Source organism: Oryx dammah, unplaced genomic scaffold (genome assembly GCF_014754425.2).
Source record: "Oryx dammah isolate SB20612 unplaced genomic scaffold, SCBI_Odam_1.1 HiC_scaffold_16, whole genome shotgun sequence".
Classification (NCBI taxonomy): domain Eukaryota; kingdom Metazoa; phylum Chordata; class Mammalia; order Artiodactyla; family Bovidae; genus Oryx; species Oryx dammah.
The window spans coordinates 14,346,861-14,369,298 of NW_024070200.1; the positions used below are offsets into that span (position 1 = coordinate 14,346,861).

Below are 22,438 nucleotides of genomic sequence, written 5' to 3' on the forward strand. Positions count from 1 at the left end.
CCATTCATATGAGGTATCTAGAGTAGTCAGATTCATAGAGACAGAAAGTAGACTGGTGGTTGCCAAGGGCTGGAGGGAGAGGGGAAGGGGGAATTAAGTGTTGGATGGGTAAGAGTTTCAGTTTGGGAGGCTAAAGAAGTTCTGGAGATGGATGGTGGTGACGATTGTACATCAGTGTACTTAATGTCACTAAACTGTACCTTTAAAAGTGGTTAAAGTGGTAAATTTCATGCTATGCATATTTTAACAATTAAAAAAATAAATAGCCATGTGGCAAAATATTAACAAAATGTGAATCTAGGTGAAAGGGTTTATGAGAGATCATTATACTGTTATTTTTCAATTATACTCTTTTTGTAACTTTTCTGCTGGTCTAAACTTAAAAAAAAAAAAAAACTTCCTTAAAATTAACAGGAGGACTTTCTGTAGAGATGATTCAGACCAGTTAAGATTGCTTCCACTGCAGGGGTTGCAGGGCCCTACTAAGCATATCAGCCTGCTGTTAAGAAGTTAATATATCAGAGGCAATTATTGACTACTTTAGGCAATTTGCTTTCACATTTTGATCATCACCTCTTTGTTGACTTAATTTCTTCATAAGGGTGAGGAGTTGACAACTTTTCATTTTTCTCCATATTATTTTTCTCTTCATATTATTTTAATTATTATGAATTTCTAGGACACTAGGGACACCCATATTTAGTACTCAAAAATACATTCTAAAATGAAAAAGTTTCATATCAACTCTTTTGCCATTTCTCTGTTAATTGTTCCTCCTCAATCATGTATATATAAATCAGACATATATATAAAATATATGCTAACATGCCTTCAGGGCATCATCTGTACTTGGATGTGGCAAAGTTGGAGTTCTGGAAAAGTTTGAAAAGTGGCTTAAAATGAACAAGGGATGAGGTTAGACTGGGTTCTCACAGATTGTGAGACATTGTGCAAATTATGTTATCTCTCTAATTTTGAGTGTCCTCATCGGTAACCCTCAGAGTTATGAAGCTTTTAGGTGAGATAGTGAATGTAAAACAGAGCACATCCCTGACACACAGTAAAAATGTAATACAGTTATTAATTATATCAATATTATTGGTCTATGCCTGGGTATGATTGTATAGGTCCACGTGCAACAGAAGACAGCCTAGAGGTCAGAATCAATTACATGTTAAATGTAAGTTTGTAATAATTTAATATTGCAGCTTAAAAGGGATATGTTTTAGTTTATCATTAAATTTACTCATCTTCAGTAAAGTTCTCTGCCGCTGAGCTTCAGGGAAAACCATGAAGCAAATATAAAGGCTGGTGAATAGTGTCTGTGAAGTAGGATTAAACCATCTAGGGTTCTTTTGCTTAGAGAAGTCTGTGAGGAGACCTCAGGAAAAGACTGTCGAGCTCTTTATGTAGCATTTATGTTCATTGTTTGATTGATAGAATTATTGGGACAGCTGAGATGATCCTAGTCTTAGGAGGATTTGTCCAGGTTTTAAAATTACCAATTAAGGACAATATGAGTGAAAATGGCTCCAAGTTCTAGAATAAAGAATTTAGATTAGATGATTACAAGAAAAATTTCTGACAGTGAGGTTTGTTAAACTTCAAAGTGAGTTAACATGGGGTTTGATGGAATTTTCTTGTCTGGGAGAACTTTAGTAGATTAGATTTCTTGGGGGTAGCTTAGAGATGTACCTGTAGACAGGCAGATATGCTGATGGTCCTTTGCAGTCTAAGAGTCAATAAAGGCCTTTGGCTCACCTAACTGTCATCAGTCACAGCCTCAGTGGGTAATCATCCTGCCTGCATTTTCTGATCTCTTTGGGCAATTTAATGATTAATTTAATTATCATCCTGCTTAACAAGGAATTCACAGTTCTTTTTTTTTAAAAAGCTCTTGTTTTATTTAGTAACGGGAATGGCTCAGGCTCATTTATTTATCTATTTTTAGCCATGTTTGTGCTCAGTTGTGTTAGAATCTTTGCAACCACATGGGGTGTAGCCCAGGAGGCTCCTTGTTCATGGAATTTTGTAGGCAAGAATACTGGAGTGGGGTTCCATTTCCTTCTCCAGGGATCACACCCATATCTCTTGCATCTCCTTCATTGGCAGGCAAATTCTTTACCACTGGGTCACCTGAGAAGCCATGCTTATTGAAGTTTAATTTACCCTTTTTAGTACAGTTTTGTAAGTTTTGACAAACACATACAGTTGTTAGTCAAATAATCAAGAAAGTCTACCTATTTAGGTCCTGCTTGGAGATGGAAGATGCAACAGCAGGACAGAAAAGACCCAAAATATAGTGACTATGGAGAATTTTTATGGGAATCAAGGTCAAAATTTGCATACAACAGGACATGATTGTTTGTGTCCTCTCACATCAAGCAGATGAATTCACTTTGTCTATCTAGTGTAGTCAATATTGACCTTACCTGGTTCTTGTAGGACTGCATTTATTTGGTCACTGGTCTTCTGCTACACTAGGAGTAGGAGGGAAGACAAGAGTCAGTTATAAAGGATTTGAGGATTAAGAAGTGAGATGTCTCCGCATGCTCCTTTCCATTTTTGTTCCACTAATAAAACATTCTGGGGACCCTAATTATATTATAGTTATGGCAACAGTAGATTCTAGATTTTTCAGGACAGTTTCATTTCAAAGAGTCTGTCCTTTTGTTCCCACAAGTAACATATACTCAGATGACATGCTTTGATTTTTGTTTGGAAAATACGATCAATGTAATTTATAACGGGGGAGATGATTAGTTGATATGAAGCTCCACTTCAGCTTAGCCTATATCAAGTGTTGGGTATTTTCCAGAATTAGAGAATCATGGTTGGACTGTGCTTAAGTCATTCTGAATCTGGGGTAGAGAGAGAGAAAACTACTTCCTATTGAATATCTACTATGTATATACCTGGCAGGGTGCTGGGGGCTTTCCCTATTGACAGCTGCTCTGGCTAGAATTCCATCTCAGATCCAACCACCTTTTAAATTAAAAACGAAAAACAAAAATACCCTCCCCAAAACAATATATTCCTCATGGGACCTCCTTCAATAGTACAAGTCTCAGCTGCCACACCCTCTATAAGACCCTGGCACCATAATTAGGATAATAGACTCTCAGGGCTTGAAGGGATCTTTGAGGTCATTTAGTTAAAGGGCAGCAGCTGTTCTCTTCACCACCGACAGTTACTGTGCTCAGTTATCTCAAACGGAGGTGCAAAAAAATGTCTGGGGCCATGGTCTCTGTGGGCTGCAATTCTACAAAAGATAGGTCACGGATACGCAAACGTGAAGCTTGAACTACGTCCCAGACTGGAAAGGGCAATGGGGGGAAAATATGGCTTACGAGGGCCCTCTGACAATGTAAATAGAAAAAAAAAAAAAAAAAAAATTAAAAAAAAACTGGCGGAGACGTATTTAATGTGTGCCCTTGAATTCAAGTAGAGGCCTAAGAAGGGAACCCTGGTTGACCTGGCGAACCCCGAAGAGTCCTCTCTCTCTTCAGTTTCACCAGCTCTGAAATTCTAGCCATCCTTCTTTGCCCTTTTATTAGAAATCCAGGAAACCTTTTCCACGGAAGAGGGTGAGAGTAGGGTCTTATGGTGCATGAACAACAAAAAAAATTGTCTTTTTCTGTTATGTCTGAGCAGTGGTACAGACAACCGTCCTGGAGAGGCAGCGGACTATATTTCATGCCCTCTCAAGGTCCCTTCGGTTCAAGGATACTGTCATTCTCCAGCTATACTAGAGGGAGGGCCTGCAAAGTCCAGGCTGCCATGGAAACACGCCGCCGTGTTCCTTTTTCTTACGTGGGGCGGGGCACTCCGACTCAGTCGCCAGTTACCCACAGCCTTTCTTGAGTGGCGGGCAGCAGCAGCGAATGAGCGAGCCGATGCTGCGTGACGCGACGGGAAAGGGGGAGTTCGCGGCTGGTGGCGGCGGTGGCTACAGCGGCGACCTGGGGATAGAGCTGGAGGGATCTGGGGAGCGTGCGGAAACCTCTAGGACGAGCGCGAGGGACCTCCCGCCGGGATGCCTGGTACCGTGTGGGGAAAAGTGGGGGAGTAGTCGGCTCTGAGGGCTTGGGCTTCGCGTCTGAAGGGGTGGCAAACCGGAGGGGGCGGGGTGGCAAGCATGGCGGCGGTGACGGGGGAAGGGTTGGAGGGCCCCAAGGAGGGGGTGGGGTAGCACTCGCTAGGAAGACCGGGTGGTCGTGAGGAAGCAGGAACCGCTGTAGGGGTTCAGACGATGAGAGGTTTTCCAAAGATGCTTTTTGGGGAGCGGTAGAGGCGCCTGAAGGACGTAGGGAGAGTTGTGGGGGATGGAAAAAAGGGGCGGGGAGAGTAGAGGTTAGGAAGGAGGGGAAAGGGTGTCTACGCGAAGGTGATGGAAGGGGAGAGAAGGATAGGCAGGCTGATTGTAAGCAGGAGGAAATCGGGCCGTGGCAGGTATGACAGGAAAGTGCTTAGGTACAGTGTTGTAATAGGAAGAGTCCTACACTCGTCCCCCTTTCCAAGTCTCATACTTAACTGCCTCATTATTTTAAGCTCATACTGCGTGAGGAAGGCTAGTAGGTTACACGGAACTGATCTTTTGTTATTCCATTCCAGGGGAGCAGATGGACCCTACTGGAAGTCAGTTGGATTCAGATTTCTCTCAGCAAGACACTCCTTGCCTGATAATTGAAGATTCTCAGCCTGAAAGCCAGGTTCTAGAAGATGATTCTGGTTCTCACTTCAGTGTGCTAGCTCGACACCTTCCTAATCTTCAGACGCACAAAGAGAACCCTGTGTTGGTGAGTGATAGGTTGCTTGGAAATAATTGAGTAGATTCCCACCCCACCCCACCCCTAATCTAGACCAGCCTGCAAAGGTAATTACCTAAGAGATCACTATCTTATGGGTAAAGTTGGTTGGAAAATGAAATCTGTATTTTCACAAAAATATATCTCATTTTGGATTATCTCATATATAGTGGGTATATTGTGCATGTATATTTTTTAGGATGTTGAGTCCAATACTGAGCAAACAGCTGAAGAAGAACAAGGAGACAGTAATAGTGGCTTCAATGAGCATCAGAAAGAAAACAAAGCCGCAGGTGAGATTCCTTTGCAAGGGTGCTCTTATTAGAGTTGGGTAGATTTAAATATTATGTAATTGTGGTGAGGTATGTAAGGAAGTCTAGCACAATGTCTGGTGTGTAGTAGGTATGCAAAAGGTTGGTTTTCTAATACAGCTGATTAGATTGGTATTGTCCACATTCCTGAATTTGTTTTAAAGTTTGATGGTAAATGCCTTTTGTGCTAATATCCAGTTATTTTTTTCAGACTCTATGGATTCTTCTCATTTGGACACACGTGGTTCCATCAGTCAGGTCATTGAACAGTTACCTCAGCCAAATAGGAAAAGCAGGTATATTAGTGTTTGGAGGAATTTATTTAAATGTATTAGTGGATCAGTTCTTTTATCTGTGCCTGTTGTCTTGCCCTAAGGATAAAAGGATTTATTTTTGTGGAGCAGGAAATTTGATTTGAGGATTGTTTTAATTAGCATTCTATTGGTACTTAAGCTGGAATCTCTTTTGTGAAGGTAGCAGCTTTTTTGCACCTATATTATTCAAATTGGGATCTGTCTTGTGTGTGTGAAACAAAATAAGAATTCCTCATTCTTAGCTTGGATATGACTTATTAATAGGAAAAATAAAAACTATTAAGATATATTATCAAAAGTTAGGCATGGTTTCTACCTACCAACCAAAGAATCTTCACCAGTTTTAGACCCAGAATGTTTAATTCATACTGTTAACAGTATTCACTTTTTACTTTGTCTCTTGTAAATCTTTAACATTGCCCATTTGTGAATTTATCCTCTCTGTTAGGTACTAGATTGGATGTTTGATATATACTGCCATTTAATTTTATCCTTAAAGAAGCTGTATAATGAACACATTACATTACTTCTGTTACTTAGTGCTTTTGTTCTTAGACCCAACCACTTCAGTCATTTATGTTACTTAGTAGGGGGGGAGTGACGGGCAAAGAAGTTAAAAACCTTACACTAGAATACATTGCTAGTAAGTGGCAGACCTGGGTTTTGAGTCCTTGTAACTCAAGTGCCTCTCTTTCTTTATGATTATTCAGCGCCCAAATTGTTCTAAGATCGAGGAAGAATGCAAGAGTCTTAGAGTGGCGGAATAGAAAAGGGAGGTTGTTAGGAGAATGTTAGTTTGGGGTGAAAGACTATGATTTTTATCTCAAAAATAAATATTTTTTGTGTGTGTATGTGTTCTATTTAATACTCTGTGTTTGCCCTTAAAATTTTTCTCTCAAATCATCAGTTGGATACTTTAGAACAATCAGCAAATTGGTGGAGTTACTTTGGCCTGCAGGTGGGTTCTAGTTGGCCCATACATGGCTGTTAAAATATATTTGAATTAATTGATAGAATTTAAAAATAGAGAAATTTCACATGGAACTTAAATTTCCCGTTTCTGGGATTACTAGTTCAGAAGTAATGCAACTGCTGTATTATTGGCAACAGTTGGCTAGAGCTGTGAGTAGCAGCCAATCTCTGCTTAGATGGGACATGAGTGCTGTGGTCTGTCATAGTGCCTGTAACTCACTGTTGTACCTGGACACTGAGGCCAGCTGTTCTTTTTTTTTCATTTTCCTAGGGTTTGTGCTTTTGTTCTTAAACCCAACCACTTCAATCATTTATGTTACCTTTCTTTGCTTTTTGTAGGCGTTTAAGTTTTTCTGATACCTCTTTAGGATCCACGTGCCAGGCTTATCTATGTTTTTGTGGCTCAGGACCCGGGTTTGAACCACTGGGGACAGAATGCGTGCGTACCCGTTGTTATAAATGGATGGTACTGTTTTGAGAATTCTCATGCTACTACTTTTCCCTTTTTGCATGAACATGTTGCTCTTTCTTTAAAAAAAAAAAAAATACTTGAATGCTTACATTCAGTAAACGTGCAAGCACTGTGGCGGGTGTTTTAAATCATCTTTGCCATCATAGAGCTTACACTTTAATAGGAGAGACATATGTTGAATAATTACATAATAGTTATTCAGTGAAAATTGTGATCATTGTAAAGAGAGAAAAAATAGGATATGTGACCTAATCTGGGGGATAAGGGAAAACCTTTTTGAGAAGATGATGTAAATTATAAATACAAATTTGTTAGGCATAGTTGAAGGGATGGGGAGAAGTGTGGCATGTGGGAGGAGGAACTTTGCAGACAGAGGGAACAGCATGTGAAAAGGCCACGAAACTGCAAAGAATGTGGGGTTGATTCCAAAAGAATGAAAGCTCTGGAAAACACGTTACTGATCTCTTTATGTTGTCTTTATTCGTTACAGCAGACATTTTGAAAAGCTGCTTGTGAGTTTTATACATCATAAAATTCCAAAAGATCTTCCTCTCTTTATCTGTTGTCTTGCTCATGTAAGCCTTTGGTCGTAAACATGAAGTGTTGTAAAATATGCCGAATATATTTTTATTTCTGTTAAAAGCTTAAAAAATTGAGATGATGATGAATATTTATTTTTATCGGACACGCCAGGTCTTGGTTGCGTCAGGGCTGTGGCACGCAGGATCTTCGATCTTTGTGGTGGTGTGCGGGATCTTTAGTTGTTGTGTGCAAAGTCTCAGTTGCACCTTGTGGGACCCAGTTCCCTGACTGAGGATTGGACCTGGGTCCGCTGCATTGGGAGTGTGGAGTCATAGCCATTGGACCACCAGAGAAGTCCCAGGATGATTATAGATTCACATGCTTTTGTAAGAAATAGCACAGAGATTTTTTTGTATACTTTTCCCAGTTTTCCCCAGTGGTACCATTTTGCAGAACTATAGTATAATTTCACAACCGGAATATCAGCATTGCTAAAATTCAATGAAATTATTCAGAGTTCTCTAGTTCTACTTGTACTCATGTGTGTATAATTTTTATACTGCTCAATTGTCTGTGTAGGTTTATCCACCACTGTGACCAAGATGCTAACAGTTCCAACACTACAAGGAGCTCTAGTGTTGCCCTTTTACAACCACATCCATCCCCTTCACCTGCACTTGAACCCCTGGCAACCAGTAATTAGTACCATCCTCGGGATTTCCCTGGTGGTCCAGCGGTTAAAACTCCATGCTTTCAATCCTGGGGCTACAAGTTTGATCTCTGGTCAAGAAACTGAGATCCTACATGCTGCAAGGAGCAGCCAAAAAAATAATTAAAGACCATCCTCTATTGGTAAAGTTTTGTCACTTAAAATAAATAAGATCACGTACTATATAATCTTCGAAAGTTGGATTTTTTCAAACTGCGTACTAGAGATCTGAGTTGTTGCATGTATCAGTGGTTTGTTTTATTGCTGAGTAGTGTTCCATGGTATGGATGTACCACAATTTGTTTAACCATTTACCCGTTGAAGGAAATCTGGGTTGATTGTAGTTTTTGGCTAGCATAAATAAAGCTGCTATGAACATTTGCCTACAGGTTTTTACAAGTCTTCATATCTCTAGGATAAATGGCCAGGGGGATGGTTGCCAGGTCACATGGTAGTTGCGTGCTTAGTTTTTTTTTTTTTTTTTTTAAGAAAATGCTGATCTGTTTTCTAGAGTGGTTGTATCATTTTACAGTCCCCCTGGCAGTGTATGAGACATCCAATTTCTGTCCATTCTCACCAGCGTTTGTTGTTGTCACTCTTTTAGCCATTCTGATAGTGTGTGGTGATGTCTCATTGTGTGTGTGTTTGTTTTTTTAAACAAATTTATTTACGTATTTTTGGCCGTGCTGGGTCTTTGTTGCTGTGCAGGCTTTTCTCGAGCTGCGGTGAGTGGGCTTCTCGTTGCAGAGCCTGGACTCTGGGCGCGCGCGCAGGCTTCGGTAGTTGTGGTTGCAGAGCTCTAGAGCACAGGCTCAGTAGTTGCGGCGCAGGGCCTTCGTTGCTCCGAGGCACCTGGGATCTTCCCGGATCAGGGACTGAACCTGGGCTTCCCTGGTGGCTCAGACAGGAAAGCGTCTGCTCGCAGTGCAGGAGACCCAGGTTCAGTTCCTGGGTTGGGAAGATCCCCTGGAGAAGGAAATGGCAATCCCCTCCAGCACTCTTGCCTGGAAAATCCCATGGACGGAGGAGCCTGATAGGCTACAGTCCACGGGGTCACAAAGAGTCGGACCGACTGAGCAACTTCACTCCTGCATTGGCAGGTGGATTCTTTACCACTGACCCAGCAGGGAAGCCCTCATTGTGGTTTTAATTTGTGTTTCCTTAGTGGCTAATGATGTTGAACATCTTTTCACATGCTTCTTTGCATCTGTACATCCTCTTCAAGGAAATGTCTGCTCATATCTTTTGCCTATTTTGTAATTGGGTTTCATTTTGTGTTTTGAGAATTCTTATATTCTGTATACTAGTTCTTTGTAGGATATGTGGTTTGCAAATATTTTTTTCTCTCTGGCTTGTCTTTTCATTAAGAGGTTTTTTTTTCATGGAGCATGTTTTTAATTTTGAGGTCTATTAAATGCTTTTAACAGAGAAATATAAATGCATAGATTATTTTAAAAACAACTTATAATAAAAATCAGAGTCCATTCCCACTGTTGGCTTCCTTTCACAGAAGTAATCCTTTTTACCAAAGAGGTAACCCTTTTTAAGTGTCTGTGTTTTTACTTCTCTGGGAGGTTATCTTTTTAGCTTTTAATATTGTTGTGAAACTAAGTAACACTACAGTATTGCCATTTCTTTTTTAATCAGATTAAGACATTTGAGTTCTGTAATGAAAGATGAGGTTTAACTCACAACAACACTTTTCTAATTAAAAAAAATATATATTTATTTATGTATGGCTGCGTAGGGCCTTTGTTCTGGCGTGGGCTCTGTAGTTGTGGCGTATGGAATCTTAGTTCCCTGATGAGGATTGAACCTGCACCCCATGCATTGGGAGGCGGATTCCTAACCATTGCACCACCAGGGAAATCCCAGCATACTCCTCTAACTTTTGATAATAATTATGTTAGTTTTTTTATTGGCTAGATTTATATTTCTAAATGGTATATTTAAACATTTGTTTTCTTTTTCCATCAGTTTTGGATAGTGGACAAAATCTGATTTATTTCAGATCTGCTCTGATTGACCTAATCATTCTACAAATATTTATTGCATATTTCCTATATGCCAAGCACTTTTGAGTTTTGGAGATACAGAGTGATCAGAAGAGATAAGAAACTTTAGACCTTAATGTAGCTTATATTATTTTATGGGATATAGCAGTTATCTGATATATATGTAAAAATCTATAGTGTCTTACACTCTGATAGGGCCGTAGAGAAAAATAAAGTGGAGAATTGGATGGGAAAAATCAGTGGAGTTGCAAGTTTAGACAAGGTGACTTAGGGGGTGCTTCCCTGATGTGACATTTGACTAAAAAGCTTGAGTAAGTGACCTCTGCTGTTATTTGGATAAATGTAATCTGCACATAGAGAACAGCAAATGCAAAGGCCCTGAGGGAAGAGTGTGCTGGAATATTTGAGAAATGATGACAAGGTTAGTGTGGCTGCCTTGGAGTACTGGAGAGGAGTGGGAAAAGAGGTCAGAGAAGTAAGGGGGGAACCAGAATATATAAGGCCCTTATGGATCATTGTGAGGCATTTGGCTGTTACTTTTAGTGAGATACTGCTACTGCTGCAGCTAAGTCGCTTCAGTCGTGTCCGACTCTGTGTGACCCCATAGACAGCAGCCCACTAGGCTCCCCCATCCCTGGGATTCTCCAGGCAAGAATACTGGAGTGGAGTGCCATTGCCTTCTCCAATGCATGAAAGTGAAAAGTGAAAGTGAAGTTGCTTAGTTGTGCCGACTCTTAGTGATCCCATGGACTGCAGCCTACCAGGCTCCTCCATCCATGGGACTTTCCAGGCAAGAGTACTGGAGTGGGGTGCCATCGCCTTCTCCTTAGTGAGATAGAAAGGTGTTTAATAGCTTTGATCAGAGGAATGACGTGCTGTTACTTAGATTTGAACAGCATCACTCTGGCTGCTGGATCAAGAATAGAATAATACCTGGATAAAGCTGGGAAAAATATAAATTAAAGAAGCTATTCAAGTTAAATTTAAAAATAAAATCTAAAGGGAGAGCAAGGGCAGAGGCAGAAAGACCAACTAGGAGACTCTTGAAATAATTTAGGCGAAATGTGACAGTGGCTGGACCAGTGTAGAAGTAGGATGAGAAGTGTGAGCTTCTGGGTTTTTGAAATTAGGATTCAAACTCAGATTGGATGTTAAGTATGAGGGAAATGAAGGAGGTAATGGTGGTTCCACATTTTTGGTTTGAGAACTAGAAAAATGGAGTTGCTGTTGATTGAGATGGAGATCGAACAGGAAGGTCACTTACAGGCTTGTTAAAGTTGAGTTGCCTTTTCAGTTGCCAGTTGGAGGCAGTTGGTGATGTGAAAGTCTAGAGCTCAGGAGGAAGATCTAAGCTGGAGATTAAAAATTGTGGAGTCATAAGCGTATGGATGGTATTCAAGGCCATGAGTATGGATAAAATCACTAAAGGGATGAGTGTAGGTGAAGAAGAGGTTCAAGGACTCATTGTGCCCAGCAGCATTTAGAGGTTAGGGACGTGAAGAAAACCACCAAAAGAGGCTGAAGAAGATCCAGGGTGTGTGATTAGTGCTGTCTTTTTTTTTTTTTTTTGCTCTTCTACTTTTTTTGTCATACATGCTCTTGACTTTCTTTCCCTATTCCCCAGGGTCTTGCATCTGGTCCTCCCAGTTGTGTAGGTACTGTTCTATTTTATTTTGTGAAAGTCTTTACTCAGTCCTTCTCTTCCTTGGATCATGGTTCCCAACTTTGCAAATCTATGTTTTCATCTCTTTCATGCTTCTTAAACTTACGTTTAATGGTCTTTATGTGAAATGTTAAATGAATAGAAAGTTAAAAGGAAACAAAAAATGTCACCTGTAATTCTGCCACCCAGAGGCTAATTCCTGTAAATATCTTGGCTTATTTTTTCTATCTTCTTTTTTTTTGTGCACTTGATTTACGTAGTTGAGATGTGGAAGGGAAAAGTTTGTGTGTTTCTTGACCTTTTTGCTTATCAACACGAGCAGTTAATTTTCCCTGACAAAGCTCTTACTAGCATTTGCCCCGTGATTTTTGTTGTAAAAGTGATGTATTTTTTTTCTGTGTGTGTATAAAATATACTGTTTTGGAGGGCTGGATCATTTGAAACTAAGTTGCAGAAATCATAGTTCCCCTCAAATACTGTAGAATTCATCCCCTAAGAAAAGTACCTTATCCTGTATAATCATAATACCCTTCGCACACCTAATATCGATTCTATAATACCTAATAATATAGTTTGTGTTCATATTTTCCCAGTTGTCTCAAGATGTCTTTATTTTATATATGTAAATTTTTGGTTTTGTTTGGGTTATATATATCTATTTTGTCCAGTATCTAGTCCAGATATACGATTTACACATTGTATTTGTTTTGTTTTGAACATATTTAACAGCTGTATAAATTCCATTTTATGGATTATGAAATTAGTTATTTACCTACTGTTGGGCTTACAGTGGGTTACTAGTCACAGTGAACTTTGAAAGTGAGTTTGTATAAGGATCTTTTCATATTTTAAGCTATTTCTTATAATTGAAATTACTAGGTATGAAAATTTTTTAGAGCTCTGGATACATATTTTCTAGTTCTTCAGGAAGGTTCCTTTTAGTTTATACTCTCATGAAGAGTATGTGATAATGCTAATCTTACCTCAACAGCACTGAATAGTAGAACAATATTTCCTTTTTTTTTTTTCTAATTTGATTGGCAACTAATGGTTTCTCTGATTTCTTTCATGTTTAAAGATACTTGCATTTCTGTGTGTTTTGTGAGTTGTCTCTTTTGTTGTGCATTTATATCTTAGGCTTCTTATAAATTCCTTGTATTTTATGAAGATGATTTTTTTGTTATATTGTTGCAGATATTTTTTCCTAATTGTTTATGTCTTATACTTTTGTTTATCATTTTTTGACCTGTGATGTTAACCTGAATTTTTTTCCTCAAACGCTGTGTGGGTCTATGTTATGTCTTGTAAAAATTTTTGCAGAAATGCCTTTGTTAATTGTGTTCTGTTTAACAGCTGTATTTTAGAGCCCCTTCTCTGCACATCTAATGCGCATCTTCTTTTGTCAGTAATTCTCTTGAGTGAGATTTTTCTGTCCCTGCTCATGTTTTTTTCAGAGAAAGATAAAAATGAAGTATGTTTGTTTCCTCCTTCTGACTCATGTTTGTATTAATTCTGTACAGTGTTTTGAGTTGTTGACCTTTTAGGTGCTTTCTGTAGAAAGAAGCAGTAATGGGGTGAGGTTTTTTAACTTTTTCACATTTACTTAAAAAGTGGTATGATGTGTGGAGAGTCAAAGAAAAATTCAGAGTTCTTTGAGCAGGGTATCCCATCCTATCTGGGAATACATGATTGTGTCTTTTTGCTGTTTAGTGTTTTGGGAATGGCAGTGGAATCTGCTCCTCCTGTAAGTGAAGAGAAGGAAGAAGAGGTGGAAGAGAAGGAGAAGGAGGAAAAGGAAGAAGATATTCCAGATGATACCACACACTCCCTTAGTGCTGAAGGTAGCTTTATGCCTTTTTCAGGATAGTAGAGTGGTCTAGTCCCTTTAACATGAACGTTGCAAATGCCTCAAATTCTCCTTATCAGGCTGTAGATGTCTCATCATTAAATTAAGTATAGTCATTAGGAGATTTGCTAGTAATCTAAGATATTCCACCTAATTTGTTGTTCAGGAGTTTTTAGCTCATTGTTTGGCCTCCTTCCTGCACATTGCCTCCTCCTCCTCTTGTATTCATTCGTTTTTCAGGTATCTGGGAGCTGTATGCCTGGTAGGGTGGAATCACAGTCTGAACTGCACTGCTGTGCGTGTGTGTGCGTGCATGTGTGCACGTGTGGCGCTTACGTATTTCTTTAGAAAGTAGACATAGTCTGCCTTTATTAGGTATTTGTAAGGTTTTATAGTACACAGGTTTTTGCTTCATTATGCATTTCTCCCTTTGCTTTCAGTGCTTCTAAGTTTTATTTTGAAAAAACTTGCAGAGATGGGCAGGGCTTTGATGAGAAGGACTTAGTTAGTATGGCCTTCTTTTGCTGAAGGGTAGCACCTATGCATAGCACATAATATGGGATGATTCCTTATTTCTTGGGGTTTTCTTCCTAGATCCTGCCTCATCACAGTTGGGCTTTGGGGTTCTGGAACTCTCCCAGAGCCAGGATATTGAAGAACAAACTGTGCCATATGAAATAGACAGAGAACCTCTACAGTCAGTAACCACCAACTCTGGATATACTCGGCTACCTGATGTGGATGCTGATATTGGTACGTAATGTGTGTTCTGGCATTTAGAATTGTTTATGCTAGTTGTGTTTTCCTGGATGTCTTTTATGGCTATCTAAGTTAAGGTAATCTAAGTATAGTAAAGTTGCAGAGTTGTCTGGCAAATATGTGTCAGTTGATGGCATGCATACTAAGGGTTTTGGTAAGTGGGTAAAGGCTGTTTTCCTTTTTGAAATGATATACCTGTGTATATTTTCAGTTTATTTCTTTCTTTAAAATCTTTGCCCTTTAAAAAGCATCTGGGACTACTTCTAGTATTTTGAAAAATTAAATATTTCCTTCCTATCTTCTTCTAAAACTTGAAGCAGTTAAGCATGAAGAACAGTCTAATGAAGATATCCCCATGGCAGAACAGCCCAGCAAGGATGTCCCTCTGGTGGAAGAGCAAAATTCACCACCTGCAAGGTAAACCAGCTTCTTCCTAGAAAGTGTTTTTGGGTGTTTACTGTCGGGTTGTACTTATTTCACTTGGCCAGGTGGAAACATTTTTAGAAATTCTTGATTTTCTTTTTTCCCCCCTTTCCCTGGGCATATTTTTGGTTCAGTAGAAACATTTATTGTTTATGAATTTTTATTATGTCCTTATATTTAGGCATATTAAAAATCCAATTTATTGCTGTTGTAATTGTGAGGATGACCCCTTTAATTTTGGTTGCTACTCCTCTGTTCTTTGTCTGCAGAGGCACCATGTCTCTGTGGGATGTCTTTCACAGGAGTCACAGGACAGGAATATTGTATTGGAAGTCCACTGTTTTTATACCTGAGGAACACCCAGATTGCTCTGTGTCCTCAGGTATCCTGCATCTAGTAGTTTATGTATAAGATAAATAGGGAAGTGTTCTTTCCGCATGTCCTTTAGTCTCTTAACTTGGTAGGAATGACCAGTTGATCTCTGTTCTGTCTGTGGTGATTGCTATATCCCAAACAGCATTATCTCTGGTCAGTAGTTCAGGTTTAGATATGGCAGAGGACAAGTGGGATGTTTCCGTTTTGGAGGAGGGAATGAATAAAGATTTAGTATCCTGTTGTTTCTTCAGTTAGAAACAGTGGGAAATACGGTACTGAACAAAGTTGAATATAAAGAGAGGTCAGCTTTCTGTGGTGGATTCATGTTGATGTATGGTAAAACCAATACAATATTGTAAAGTAATTAACCTTCAATTAAAGTAAATAAATTTATGTTTAAACAAAAAATAAAGAGAGGTCAGCTTTCTAATGCAAAACACCCAGCTAAACTGCAGCTGATTTTTCCCACTCCTCTTTAGGAAATTGCTCTTTAGCTGATTTTTCTATCCTATTTACTCTGGTGAATGGCAGAGTAGGTAAACCTCATAAGTCTCTGGAAAGGAGCCAGCAGTGAGTGTCTTACACGTGTAAGTAGTATTTGTGGTGAGAGTTTTGATTTGGGCCTTAGGTTGAGTAGATCAAATCAAAAAGGTCAGCAGGGACTTCCCTGATGGTCCATTGGCTAACAACAATCCATGCTCCCAATGCAGGGGGCCTGGGTTCGATCCCTGGTCAGGGAACTAGATCCTACATGCTGCAGCTAAAGATTCTTTCATGACGCAACAAAGACCTGGCACAAGCAAACAAATGTTTAAAAAAGAGAAAAAGGTCAGCAGAAGATAACATGTGTGGATGATGCAGAGGATAATTTACACCCAGGCCCTTCCTGTGGAAGGTCGTTGTTCCCTCTGGCATTGTTGTGCCCTTGATCACACAACTTTATGCACATCTAGATAACAACATGAGTAGTAGATCAGAAATCTTGGACAGCATGCAGCGCGGCAGTGAGCAGCGTGGAGAAAGAGATTTGGCTGTGTGAGAGACTAAGACACACTCTGAAAGAGGCTGAGAGCTTTGCATCATTATAAAGAGTAGCTTATTTCACTTTTAACAAAGAGTTTTTGAAGGTTTTGAAATTAATAAAACACAGAATAGGAAAAGCTTCTTAGTTCAAAGATGAAAGCCTTTGAACTTTCTTCTGGTGATATGAATTTCCTAGGTCAGAGGACATGCCTTCTAGTCCCAAAGTGTCTGCTGCTATGGAAGCAAAAGAACAGACATCTGCTCAAGAACTTCCAGAAGGTGGGGTGCATGTTCAGAAGTCACTGGAGCCTGAGGTTTTGTCAACTCAGGAAGACTTGTTTGATCAGAGCAATAAAACAGGTACAAAGAATAATTAGTTGCCATAGCTCTTCTTTTCTGAAGGTCTGAAGTTTTATTTCTGTTCTGAGGCTACTGATTTTAAGTTAGAAGGCACTTTGTAGGTATGCAGACTTGTTTGTGATACAGAAGGAAAGTATATTTCTAGCTGATTAATGAGAAGGGCTTTTTGGAAATGATTGCTATTTAACATTTTAGCATAATTTTCTTTCTGTTTTGGAAATGGAGATACTGAATAATAATAATATAGCAGATTTAATGTTATGGACTGAGTAGCTATTTCTGTTATCATTAGTTTTCAAATCTTAATATGATAATTAAGTGAAGATTTTTCTATTCACCTGGGTAACAGTCTACTTATTCATCTGTTTATTAGTTCATATACCACAAATAGGAAGTTATGATCTAGCAGAAAGAACATAATACTTTCAGAAGTAGACTGGTATTTGTTTCAGATTTTGTTAACCCCCACTAAGGCCCTGTTCTGCAACCTCACAGGGCCAAAAAGCTTTAGTCACAATCAGCAAATTATGATATATTGGTTGTAAGTAGGAAAGAAGAGAAGGTTACGTTCCTTTACTGTGTTGTGAATGTGTGCAGGACATACAGAGGGTTACCATGAAGCCTTTTCTGATCTTTCACTAAAGTTACAAGGTTCTGTTTAAGAAATTTCTTTATTTTTGCAATTAAAACAGCAGATACTCAATTCATTGCTACAGAGAAGGGACCCACAGGAGACTCTTCATAGTATAAATCACTAATAGCTGCTCATATGTCCTTTTACTTAGGCATTAGCATTTTTTCTCTCCTTTGAGGAGTTCAGGTTCTAATCATGAAAATTGCTGCATTCATATTATCAGGTGTCATGCATATTGTTTTGATTTCTCTCATCTGCATCATGGCATGAACTTTACTTCATCTTAGGTAGAACTTGAAATAGAAGACTCGCTTACTGCAATAGAAATGTCACAAGAAAGAGCAGCCAAGGAGAGGTTTAAGAGGTCTGGCTTTTCCTCTCCAAGCTTCCATCATGATGGAAAGGACTAAGGAGTTCTTTTTGACAATTCTTTTTTAAAGAAATTCATAATTTATTAGGGAGGGGGGTGTTTAATGGTTACTCAAGATTTGTGTTAGAATGCCATTTCGTTTTGTCAGTTCCTCAGTTGTGTCTGACTCTGTGGCCCCACAGACTGTAGCCCACCAGGCTCCTCTGTCCATGGAATTCTCCAGGCAAGAATACCGGAGTTGGTAGCCATTCCCGTCTCCAGGGGAATCTTCACCACTCAGGGATCGAACCCTGGTCTGCATTGCAGGCAGATTCTTTGCATTCATTAATTGGACTGCAGTTAGAAAATAGTTGTTGCCTTCATGGCAGCCGCCCATCCACCTGGGTGGATATATGAATATTACTCTTTTTGTAGTACTGAGTGTTTTTTGGTTTTTGGCAGTTCAGTAATGTCAATATGAGAAGTAAATGCAACTGGAATTTTTTTTTTCTCAGTGGCTTCTGATGGTTGCTCTACTCCTTTAAGGGAGGAAGGTGCGTGTTCTCTGGCCTCCACACCTGCTACCACTTTGCACCTCCTGCAGCTCTCTGGTCAGAGATCCCTTGTTCAGGAGAGTCTTTCCACGTGAGTAAGCCGCAAATAGCCCTTTCAGGGAAACATGGGCCTTATGGTCTTAAGGCTAAGGTTGAAAGAGCCAAAATTGGTAGTCCAGAAGTCTTTTGAAGCAAAGAAGTAAACTCTAGGCTTAAGAATTTGGGGGAATAAGAACTTAGTGGAATTATTGAAGACAGGTAGATCTGCTTTCCCATTTGGAGCCCAAAGGTTTCACCAGGGAAGAAATTGCCCAGTTATTTAGAGACTCTTACATGTCTAAAATGAGCTGCTTGCTGCTCCATTTGACTAACAGTTCTTCCCATTTAATGGCATAGGGGTGCAGAAGGGGTTATGCTAGAGTTGATAATAATTGGATTTATCTGTGTGCAGGAGTGAATATTTGTCTCACATCTTCAGTTGAATGTTTTTTTTTTTTTTAGCACTTCCTCATCGTGCTTTATCCAATCAGTTACTTTCTTTTGTAATTATATGGCTTTTCCCATAATCTTTTTTTTATTTTTTTAGTCTCATTTTGGATACATCTGGTATGAGAAATAGTTATTGAAGTATTACCCAGGGCTCTTTTACCAATCTCAGCTGTTTGAGAGAAATACTAATAAGTATTGTTTGACTGACTTAGATATTTTTGTTATCGAGAAGTAGAAAACGAATGGAAAACTGTGGCTCTGGTGAAATAACCTGTGATTCTCTCTTTACATAAAGGAATTCCTCAGATCTTGTATCTCCTTCCCCGGATGCTTTCCGACCCACCCCCTTTATCGTCCCTAGCAGTCCCACAGAGCAAGAAGGGAGAAAAGGTGAGCTCTCTTGATCTGTCTGTCGATCTCAGATAGAAGTGGAGCAGGATCTCTGCCCTGCAGCGTGTGTGTCTTTCTATGTTAGAACACTGAGACCAGAACTTCACTAGGACTCAAGTCTAACCTTCCGCGTTGTGGCCTAGTGGGAAGTGCTTGCCTCAGTTTTTTGCTCTTCTCGCACTGATTTTTTCTGAGTTCTGTATTGACAACTTAATTTTTGAAAAGACCCTTAAGGGAAAATTGTTAAAGTTGAACTCAGATGAATTAATATAGTGAAGAATTTTATTACTATTGGCCTACTGGTTTCCAACAACATGGTAACATGTTCCTAGTCAGAGGGAACCAAAAGTTGTTTCTTTTGTTCCTTATAGGTTATTTTGCTATTATCGAACCAGTTTTAGCCAGAGTGATTAGGGGCAGGTGGTAGAAATTTTGACTTCATTCCCTTCCTCCTTTGAGGACCTAGTGATTTTATATTACTTTATTCATAGGAGAGGTTTCCTTTTTACCTATGTCATTATCTAAACCTCTTTTGCCCTGTTCTAGTCACTCAAGATATTTCAAATTCCTCCTGCTATACAAAGCCTTTTCCAGTGAATTCCATGATTTTTTACCTTCTCCTTCTTTCACATAGCAATAATGGCACAATAGCTAATATTTATTGAATGCTTAGTTTATGCCAGGCACTGTTCTTTGTGTTTCTCTTCAGTTCTAGGTGCTTCTCTTTGTGTTTTTTAAAAAATTCTCAAAACAGTTCTGAGAAGTAGGTGTTACTTTTATCCCCATTTTACAGATGAGAAAATGGAGGCACAGAGAGATTTCACAGCTAAGTCATAGAGGCAGGATTTGAACTTGGGCACCTACCACCAAAGCCTGTGTTAATGGGTTTTAATTTACCTGTGACAAAATTTAATCTTAGACTTTTCTTCTGTCAGAGTTTGTGTCTGGTTAGTTTCTCTTGAAATCAATGTAGGTGTATCCAAGGGTACTAATACCATTCTAAATATAATGGGATTAGATATCTTCAGTGAAAAATAAAAGTGAATCCATTCTGTTAATGCAAAAAATATGTTAATGCAAATTAAATTTGGTTTATCCTTGATCTTATTTTTTTCTGTCTGTAGTGTGAACACTGGAGATATATAAAAAATATATTAAAAATGCTTTCTCCCTGACTTGTAAACATAGTTAGTACTTACAGTAGGAGGTTTGGAAAGCATATGGGAAAGTAATGAGAAGAGAATAAAAATCACCTGTGATACCACAACCCAGGTGTAATTAGTATTTGGATATGCTGATTTCCTTTCAGAGTTTTTCGATACATGAATATAAAGAAGTATGTTTACACAGTTGGGATCATGTTATCTATATGATTCTGTGTTCTTTTTTTTCATGTAACATACTGTATTCTCCCTTGTCAATTATATTTTAGATTTAATGTATTTGCTTAATATGTGAATAATTGTGGGACTGTGTATGCTTTTTGTATTTGTTTTTAATGTCTAAGAATATTAACCTAAAGCCTTTTTATATGTAGCACTTAGAACAGTCCTTAATAAGTGCTTTGTCATGGTGATAAAGATCAAAAGATATAATGAAATTGCTTAACACAGCTGTGGTAGTGTAATAAAGGTCTACAGCACCAGTTCCTGTCTAGATTGGAGTGTGCGTGTGACACCAAGCGAAGCAGCCGGGATAGATAGGCATTGAGGTTGGGGGGAGCTGGTAGCTTGATTATAGCGAAAAACTAAATGGTGTGGGTAGTATGTGAGAGTGGTCTAAAGGGAATCCTGCTTGGGGCTTCAAGTTGTAAGATAAGGGAAAAAAGGTTGATGAATCAAATGCCTAGCTGGCTAGGCTGACTCTGAGGAAGGTCCTGTTAGCCTATAGGTGGATAGAGTGCTGTGGGAAGGCAGTATTTGTGTTTTGTTTGTTTCCCTCCTGAGCAGTTTGTCCTAGGCTTAGTGTCCTGTATTTAGTTCTTTGATAAATCATTACTGACTGACATTGATATATTTTTTTCCCTTCCTTTATTTGTCACAGCATCCACCGCTGCAGTTAACAGTTGTTAATACAAATAAAATGAGTTCATACCTCTCTCGATGTGTACTTAGAGTGGTGAGCAAGTTCACTGCCTTTCAAGGCCTGTGGTTAAATTAGATGCCATTAATCTGGGTGTTGCTGAGCGAAGTATGAAAACTGAGCTATAATCAGGAAAGGCGCTCAGAAGAACCAAGTTAATTTGCTCTCATATAGATGGATGAGTGTCCCTAGATGAACCCTGTTTTTAATTTATATCTGAGTATTTTAGGAGTGTGGACTTCCCTCCCCTGGGGGAATAAAGTATTGCTAGATTTCTAGGACCCAATCTTCTATTAACCTATCAGTTTTTCTAAAAATCAAGTCACTGTTGTTTTTTTTTTTTAGGAATGAAAATCTCTGAATATAATTACTAGTGGTATTGGAACATGAATAGTACTGATGAGTGCTTCTTTCTCAATTTGTTTTCCCTATTTTAAACTAGATGAACCAATGGATATGTCAGTGTTATCTGAAGGAGGAGAGTCTTTTCAGAAGAAACTCCAAGGTGATGAGCCAGCAGAGATGGAAAACCCCCCTCTCCCTGCTGAGCCCAGTATATCACCACAAGCCTCGACACCAGTATCTCAGAGCACACCAGTCTTCACTCCTGGTTCACTTCCTATTCCGTCCCAGCCTGAGTTTTCTCATGTGAGTATTGTAGAATAAGTTTTTTCCTCCTAATGTCTTTAAAAAAATTTTTTTTTTTAAGCAACTGTATTGAGGTATGGAGAAGGCAATGGCACCCCACTCCAGTACTCTTGCCTGGAAAATCCCAGGGACAGAGGAGCCTGGAAGGCTGCAGTCTATGGGGTCACTAAGAGTTGGACAAGACTGAACGACTTCACTTTCACTTTTCACTTTCATGCATTGGAGAAGGAAATGGCAACCCACTCCAGTGTTCTTGCCTGGAGAATCCCAGGGGCAGGGGAGCCTGGTGGGCTGCCGTCGATGGGGTCTCACAGAGTCGGACACCACTGAAGCAGTATTGAGGTATAATTTAGAAACCATAAAACTCACCCATTTTGTGTGTGGTTTAGTGATATTTTAGTAAATTTATACACTTGTGGGAGATGGTGAAGGACAGGGAAGCCTGGCATGCTGCAGTGCATGGGGTTGCAGAGTCAGACGCAGCCGAGTGACTGAACAGCAACAATAGCAGTGGACTTGGGCGCCTGTCATGGTCTAGTTTTAGAACCTGTCCAGAGTCACCTCATGTCTGATGTACTGTTTATGTTTAAATTTTGTACTATGTCTTTAAACTTCTTGAAATGTTACTTTGAAATTGAAAGGCAGCATTAATCATTATTCTACCTTAACGCCACCAACTTCTCACTAAATTAACCCTAGGCTTTCTACCAGTTGTTATTA

At 39.3% G+C, this 22,438-nt stretch overlaps 1 protein-coding gene across 3 annotated transcripts in view; it reads left to right on the plus strand.

Moving 5' to 3' along the window:
- Window positions 1-3,895: 3,895 nt before the first annotated feature.
- TP53BP1 (tumor protein p53 binding protein 1) overlaps window positions 3,896-22,438 on the plus strand; it is a 73,586-nt gene continuing 55,043 nt past the window's right edge. For all 3 annotated transcript variants that reach the window (XM_040256674.1, XM_040256676.1, XM_040256675.1), the window contains exons 1-11: window positions 3,896-4,043; window positions 4,615-4,799; window positions 5,008-5,101; window positions 5,331-5,415; window positions 13,497-13,627; window positions 14,227-14,385; window positions 14,709-14,808; window positions 16,409-16,572; window positions 18,071-18,200; window positions 18,894-18,988; window positions 21,513-21,718. In XM_040256674.1, coding sequence (XP_040112608.1) covers window positions 4,037-4,043; window positions 4,615-4,799; window positions 5,008-5,101; window positions 5,331-5,415; window positions 13,497-13,627; window positions 14,227-14,385; window positions 14,709-14,808; window positions 16,409-16,572; window positions 18,071-18,200; window positions 18,894-18,988; window positions 21,513-21,718 — 1,356 coding nt within the window. In that variant the 5' untranslated portion in view covers window positions 3,896-4,036. The remainder of the gene's footprint in view (window positions 4,044-4,614; window positions 4,800-5,007; window positions 5,102-5,330; window positions 5,416-13,496; window positions 13,628-14,226; window positions 14,386-14,708; window positions 14,809-16,408; window positions 16,573-18,070; window positions 18,201-18,893; window positions 18,989-21,512; window positions 21,719-22,438) is intronic.